At 56.0% G+C, this 8,034-nt stretch overlaps 1 protein-coding gene across 1 annotated transcript; it reads right to left on the minus strand.

Annotated features, from left to right (window-relative positions):
• Window positions 1-3,231: 3,231 nt before the first annotated feature.
• On the minus strand, window positions 3,232-7,550 carry SOD1 (superoxide dismutase 1, soluble; the record flags this gene model as incomplete). The annotated part of the gene is made up of 4 exons (XM_010156353.1): window positions 3,232-3,342; window positions 4,155-4,269; window positions 6,398-6,467; window positions 7,457-7,550. Coding segments are annotated over 4 exons (390 nt in total), but the record flags the coding sequence as incomplete, so codon positions are not given.
• Window positions 7,551-8,034: the final 484 nt, after the last annotated feature.

Below are 8,034 nucleotides of genomic sequence, written 5' to 3' on the forward strand. Positions count from 1 at the left end.
CCCCGGTTCCGGGGCGAGCGCTGCCCCAGCGAGCGCCTGCTGCGGAGAAACGGCGGCACGAGGGCCGGGCAGCGCAGCCGTCCTACCTGTCGCTCGCCCCCGTGGGTCTGGAACCTGGGCTGGGCAGGAAGGCAAAGGCACCAGGCCCCAGTACAAAGCGGTAACCGCTCGTATTTTGAAGGGGGGGGCACAAGGATTTCTCAGACGCTGCCTCTTCCTTCACCCCAACGTCGCTGCTGCCTCCTGCAGCGCTGCCAGAGGTAGGTGCCATGCGCTCACCCACGCCGTGCCGTACCCCTTCCCCGTCAGCATCGCCTTTGCCACCTCCTCTCCCCGTCGCTCAGCTCTTTGAACGCTAGGCCGCAGCCATCAGCTCTGCAGGTGCCACACAGAGCCAGCTCCACCCCGAGACACGCTCCCCCCTCCGTCAGCACCCAGCTGAAGGCGGCGTAACTCTGGAAGCGCAGTGGGAGCCTTGTATGAACCCCCTGCCTATCCCATATGTCTTTGGTCCCCGCACTGCAGGTTGGTGCGCTGCTGTCACAGGTGGTTTCTGTTCCCCTGAGCAGGGTCAGCCACCTTGTTACCACACAGCTGCTTCCACACCGGCTCTGCCCCAGAGGGAGTTTTTTCAGGGGTGGGAAGAATCACGGTATGGTTTGGGTTGGAAAGGACCTTAAAAGGTCGGCTAGTTCCAACCCCCCTGCCATGGGCAGGGACACCTTCCACTAGACCAGGTTGCTCCAAGCCTCATCCACCCTGGCCTTGGACACTTCCAGGGATGGGGCATCCACCGCTTCTCTGGGCAACCTGTTCCAGTGCCTCATCACCCTCTCCAGGAAGAACTTCTTCCTGATATGCAATCTAAACCTCCCCACTTTCAATTTAAACCCATTACCCCTTGTCCTGTCACTACAGGCCCTTGTAAAAAGCCCCCCCCAGCTTCCTTGTAGCCCCTTCAGGTACTGGAAGGTGCTATAAGGTCTCCCCGGAGCCTTCTCTTCTCCAGGCTGAACAAGGCACACACAGAGTTACGGGGTGGGGAGAGAACACATATTTTTGTGTTCTTGCGACAGCAGAACAGACACACACAAAAAACCCCTCTTTAGATACTCATAGTGACCTCAGCTCTCACCAGTTAAACCTGTGTCCCTAATGCCCGTTTCATGCCGGGCCAGCGGAACCAGCGCCTCCCGTACCAAGCCAGGCGTTCCCGCCTCACGGTGAAGACTGGTCCTGGTAAGAAACACTGTGCCTCTGGAAGGGGGCAGGGCATTTGTAACGAATACACTTTACCTGGAGATGGGAAGACAAGAGGTGGAAGGTTGATCCATTCACACAAACGCCACCCCATGTTCTCTCCCGTTCCCTGATCAGGAGTCGGAAAGCCAAAAAAAGAAGATCCGGGATGTCCTTCGTAGAACTTTTTCTGACCCCCCTGTGAAGCGGTGCGCACATAATGACCCACCAGCGATGCACCATCCCTCCGGCATCACCCGTGTGACTGCGTCCCACCCTCCCGCAGCCTCCAGGCTCGGCAGCGCCATGACCCAGGAGTCGGCCTGCCCAGATGCCTTTGCTCGATGCAGGCGCCCATCGCTGATAAGGGCAACGCGACACCAGCCATCACCACCTCGGTCACTCTCCCCCTACGCGTACAGCCCCGGCTGCTGCCAGTGCGCCCCCAGGCGCCTGCCCCCCCAGCCCGAGGGCAGAGCCCCAAGACGGCAAGGAGAGGAGGCAAATGGGCTGCCACAGCGTCGAGTACTTCCCGGCTTTCCCTGCTCTGGGAAGGGGGAGATGCCACACCCAAGCTCCGGGACACAGCAGTGGTGGTACCTGTGGGCATTCAGCACCGCACACCCCCGCTGCTGCAGGAGGCGGCTGGAAGGCACAGTCACCCCCTTCATCCTGCCGCAGCAGCCGACCTGGAGCACAGCCTGAGGCCCGGGAGGGGGCACAGGCGGGCAGAGACTTGCACCCGCAGGTGGCTGTGCCTGCCCAGAATGTGGGCTTGGAGTGCTTCTATGGCATCCTCATGGTGCTACCAACAGCCACTCCATGGGTGACACACTACTCCACGGTCCAGTGTCTGGAACGACAGCCACCTACCTCCATGGAATCCCCCTTACGATGCCGACAGGGGCCCGCATCAACACCAGTAACCAACTCCATCACCAGGGCTAGACGCCCATGTCTGAGCAGTACCAGACACCAGGGTGACAGCCGCAGTGGTGCACAGCAGGGATGCTGCTGGCAAGCTTTAGGAAGTTAAACACCCAACTCCCAGCTCCGCCTGCTCTCCTTAAGGAGAGACCTGCACCGCACGCTCCTGCCCAGCTCCAGGAGGAGCCATCTCCACCAGCAAACCCAGGCTGCTGCCGGCCCACAGCTGCCCCCAACCCCCCCTTTTGGGTGCCAGAGGCCTCCCCACCACAGGCACACACACCCCATGCAGCCCCCGTGACACTCCATCCCCTTTCACAGCAAGGGGGTATTCCCTGCAGAGCAGCAACCATCCATCCTTCAGCTCCTGAGCCCTGGCCGCAACATCCCGAGGGCGTCAAGCCCTTGCCACAGGGTTCTGCCGCAGGAAAGCGCGTGACAAGGCGCACACGCAATGTACCAATGGAAGCGGGGTCTCAGGCTGGAAGCAGCCTGCTGGATGCCGCTGGTGCCTGGGAAGTGACCTGCTGACAGGATGAAGCCCAGGCCCCGCTCCTCCTCATCCGCGTTTGGTCCGTACAGACGGCAAGACCAAGGTGTGTTTGCCCAGCGAGTTTATTACACGAGCATGGAACCTACGAGTGCTGCAACCTGGCCCGGGGGAAGCCCCGGCACGCCAGGAGCCTGCTGCGCTTCGGGGAGCGGTCTTGACAGAGCTGGCAAGGCCCCTCCCCTCCAATCCCGCCGCACACGAGCTGTGCTCGGGATGTGACCACTACCGCGTCTTCCGTAGAGGGAACAGGGGTTCCAGGCGGTGAGTTACACATGATGGTTACAGCAGATGCTTTAGCAGAAGGCTACAGACAGCCCGGCAGGGTCACCGTAACTGCAATGAACAGCACAGGAAACGCAGTCGGTCTTCGCCGGGCTCGGCGACGCGCAGCAGGCAGAGTGGTGATGAGATGAAGTGACAGATCTTTTGCTCGCACAAGGGAGGGCAAGCACAGCATTTGCAACGAAAGACAGCCCGTCCATCACCCCTCTTACACACTTCAGGTACAATACTTAACTCTTCGCTATCCCGATTACACCACAAGCCAGACGAGGGCCAGCATTTCCAGTTAATTTGCTCTCGTTATCTCCCCCTCGACCCAGGTCATCGCGTTTCTCATGGACCTAGAAAGAGAAATGGAAGTACCATAACTCAGGTTACTGCACAGCTCGCCAACGCCCTTTACCACTCACGCCGACAGCGAGGGGCAGGGTGGGCGTTACACCGAGAACCTGTTCCGTGATGCCCTGCCCGACTGATACTCCCGCTAAGAACTGAAGACTAGGCTTGTCCAAAAAGGTTAAGTTGCCTCCAGATGAATCTGACTGAACCCGAAGTCAAACCAACCCCCATCCTTCCTAGAGCTGTGACAGGCCCAGCTTGGACCCGGCATGGCAGTTCTCCCTCAGAACACAAGGCTGACCCCTGCACGCCGCCGGGCTGCCAGGCCACCAGCCCAAGCCTGCTTCCTGCAGGAGCAGGGCTATCCCGGCACACACCAGAGTCCCAAGGAAAACACAACGGACAATACCCGTGGGCAGCCAAGTCAGCTCTGCCTCCACGCTTCCCAGGGAGGTTACAGTGCCAAGCGGGTGGCTGGCGGGCCCGCGCGGGCAAGTGGTGCCATGAAGCACCCAGCACCACGCCAGAGCGCCAGCTCCTGCCTCACGTCAGGTCCCGTGGAAGGAGCCCAAGTGAAACGGAGAGGGACACCCCGGGAAGGCAGGCAGCAAGGACCTCCAGGCAAGGCAGTGCCGTACCACTGCCCAGAGTGCTTTTGGACAGGGCTTCGGAGAGCTCCCCACGCTGGAAATCCTGCACTGCAAGTTCCCTGACACTCGGCAGGGACAGGCCTCCAGCACCAGGAAGTCTCGGCTCAGTGCCGAGGCTGCCCCAGAGCCCCCCAAAGCGCCTAAGGGGGCGCCGAGACACTCACCACCATGGTACGCCCGATGATGCTGTACGGTCCGCTGAGAGAAATGAGGGGATCCTCTATGTCCACTTCCGCCACTCCGCCTTTAGCGTGCACGTTGCCAAGGTCTCCCACGTGCCTGCACCAAGAGGCAGAGAAACTCATGGAAAACCAGGTTGAACGGAAAGCTCTAAGCGACAGCCTGGACACCACAGTCCCCATGGTTACTATGCCCAAGTTCTCCACTTTACCTTAAAGGGCACAGATGTCCTTGCTTACGGACACCGGTCAATCCTGAACACTTCCACTATCCTAACACCCGTGGTCTGAGGGACAGTTAAATTCAGTCCCAGGCACAGCTTGAAGCTGGAAGGTTAGTCAGCTCTGGGGAAAGGAATGCCACCGGGCCCCAGCAAGCCAACAGCACACAACTCCACGCTGATGGCATCTCCCTCTGCACAAAGCAAGTCTCCCACACCAGGGGAGGTCACCTTTCCTGCATGTACAAGGCTAGGTTTGAACACTCCTGCTGTTCTCAAGAGCTATTAATGCCCGTCACAAATCAGCTATTGCACACACAGCCGCAGACTCCAGGTTTAAATAGGATTAGTAAAGCCAGTTAAGTGGCAGGTCAAAGAGGATGCATCAAGTGCCAGCTAACTTCGCATCAGCACCAGGGACGACTGCTGGAGCTTGCCTGGCATCGTGCCCTAGTACAGTTTGTCAGAGTCAGACCTCCACAAGGGCTTCCCTCAAGGATTAAGCCTCAAGCAGGTCAGTTTTCACTGAACTTCTGGACATTCCAGCCTATTTTTTCTTCACACATCTGCCCCAAATAAACACTTCGCTCAAGAGACAAGTTTATGTTCTGCAACTCTTCTATCCAGGCTCAGAACCCCGAGTACCAACTTGTTTCTGAAGCTCTCCAGGGTGACCAGCTCAGCTCCCCGAGAGCTGACTGACCACTTCTTCAACAGCACAGCACTAACTCTGTTTTTCTAACCAAAGCCCTATAAAAATCAGGTCAAGGGCAGTTTTCCCTTTAGGAATTTGCTCGATTCAAGCTTCAGTCCAATTGTTTCAACCCTACAGTGATAAAACCACAACCTAGTTATTATACCCTCCTAAGCAGTTCCCCAGCCTACAGCTGCCTGAGCCAGCAGGTTACCCCAGAAGCGGGATTTGACAAAGCAGAACCAGCAGAAGCCGCGATGTTCGTGCAGTTTCGACCTTTAGCACAGGCGCAGTTGGCCCCGAGGGCACCATCTCGTGCTGCCCCACCACCCGGATGGCTGGCTAGCAGCCAGCCTGCTTGGCCTGGCATGCAGCCCATCACTCAGGTGTGAATTTATCAGTCACAGGAGGTGTAGTTATGGACAGGTTGGTCCCAATGCTAGTCCAGACCCCACCTGTGCAAGCCCAGCCCATCTTTTACACTGGCTCCTAGCTGCACTCACTACCCCATGGGCCTTCAGCTCTTGTTCAGCCCCCTCCCAGCCAGCATACTCCTTGCACCAGTTGCTCAGGAATCACCTCTCAAACATGCAAGGGTTCCCTGAAGGTAACTGGGCTATGAAAACTGCTTCCAGAAGAAAAACTAGGTCTCAGCTCCCACTGAGGTACAGAGATCCCCATCGTAAGCATCAGGCCCCGTACTAACAGGCAGCACACAAGGCCTGAGGAGCACATACTGCAGGTAATGCAGCACCTAAGATAACAGGCCAAGCACAGCCCAGCACACCCAATAAAAAGCCACCACGCCTGGGCACACAGCTCTGTTTATCTTGCAGTCTCCCCCACAGCCTCAGCACCTTCCACTGATGATCCCGATCTGCCACAGGACAAGCCCGCATGCAGCCCAACAATGGACAGTTCAGGGCCCCTGTTGTCAAAAGCTGACCCCAAAACAGAAGCAAATTGCCACTGACCAATAAGGCTTTGAGACATGAATCCCCGACTCTCACACACCGTGAGGAACCTTCACTCAACAAGAGTCTTTATTTCCTCTTCTTCCCCAGGCTACGATAAAACCATGAAAATGTCACAACAGCTACATTTTGCCCACACTCTTGGAGCCAAGGTGTCTAACAAATCACTGTACAGCTATCACAACCTTTAAGTGACCCTACAAGTCCCGCAGGAATCACCTGCGTACTTCCAGTGTTGTCCTAGCATTGTGCATGCCGTGACCTCCAAGCCCACGGCAGCACTTCGACAGCCACGCAGGGAGTAGCGACTCAGTAAGAAGGTGGGCACACCAAACTCACCTTTCTGCATCACCTGGTCCACCATGCTGCTTGCCTTCAGGATTGAAGTGAGAACCGGCACTGGTACACCCTGAAACAGAACATGGCCATCATAAGCAGGATTTTTGGAGTAGCCAGTTTACCTCTGTTGCTTACACACTACAGCAAGGTTCCTCCTATAGCCAGGGGAAGTCACTGATGATGAAATTGCTACTCTCCTGTCAGGTGTTCTACCAAGCTTCTGGAGGTAAGTAGCCTACTACAGGCTTACAAGTTCAACAAAGTAGGATTACTGCCATGGTTTAACCCCAGCCAGCACTTAAGCATCACACAGCTGCTCACTCGCTGTCCCTCCAAGTGGGATGGTGGAGAGAAAACTGGAAAAAGCAAGACTTGTGGGTTGAGATAAATGCAGATTAATAGGACAGAAAGAAGGGAATAATAAGGACAAAAATATGTAAAACAAGTGATGCGCAATACAGCTGCTTACCACCCACTGACCAATGCCTAGCTGGCTCCCAACATGCAATTGCCACCCCCAGCCAACTCCCCCCAGTTCATATACCGAGTACAGCATCGTTATGTTATGGAATATCCCTTAGGCCAGCCTGGGCCAGTTGTCCTGGCTGCACATGAGAACCTGAAAAGTCCTTGTAGTAGTGTAAGCGCTACTTAACAACTAAAACAGTGTTATCAGCATTATTCTCACACTAATTCCAAAACACAGCACTGTACCAGCCACCAGAAGTAAACTCACTCTATCCCAGCCGAAACCAGGCTACTTACTCGTTCTAGAACACTCGAGACTCAGCTGAAAGCTTTCTTATTTCTTAACACTAGATTATCGAATTATTTAGGTTAATGCCTGGTATGTCAGATCTTGAACACCAGCCTAAACATGTTCAAAGGATTAAAATGCGGAGCAATTCCTCAGGAAATGTCATCATTTCCTAACACAGATTTGGAGTCATGAGACCCGAGTACACATTCACTAGCTGCTGCTGCAACACCAGCGGCAGCTCTTCAAAGCTGAGCAATCGCACTGTAGCTGTAACCCGAAGGTTTGGATAGACATCTTACCGTTGGTGTTGTCACCGAATTCATGGACATGGAAGCCATGATCTCCATCAGCCAAGCCACTGATTTTTCCAGTGACTTTTACTGGTCCATTACCCTTTAACAGAAAGGATTTGTTATTGCCAGACTGACTAGAGCGTGAAACAGCCTTGTCTCAAGCGAAGCTTCCCTGTCAACAGAAAGCATCAGAAACTCCACTCTAAGTTCACTACCACAACACGAACGATAACCCTCCCACGCCAACTGAATCTGCAGGGCAATACAGCTTTTGACAGAACGGCTGCATTTATTCAGCCGCCTAAAACGTGCTTTTCCTACTACGCACCGGCAAGGGAAAGGAATGCCTTTGATCAGGCTGCTTGCTTTTGAGAATGATCTGGAAGCACGAGTGACCCTGAGGACGCTCCGCCTCACCCGCACGCAGCCCCGGCTTCCCTGCCCAGCGTAAGCGCCCCGGGAGCGTCCAGACGGGCTCTGGCCACCCGGCCAGTAAAGCCCCGTTAGTCCCTGCTCCCAGAGCGGCGAAGCGGCTCCGCAGCAAGCCCGGGGCCGGCGGGGGGCTGAGCGCCGCGGGCAGGGCG

Source organism: Eurypyga helias, unplaced genomic scaffold (genome assembly GCF_000690775.1).
Source record: "Eurypyga helias isolate BGI_N326 unplaced genomic scaffold, ASM69077v1 scaffold33457, whole genome shotgun sequence".
In the NCBI taxonomy this organism is placed as follows: domain Eukaryota; kingdom Metazoa; phylum Chordata; class Aves; order Eurypygiformes; family Eurypygidae; genus Eurypyga; species Eurypyga helias.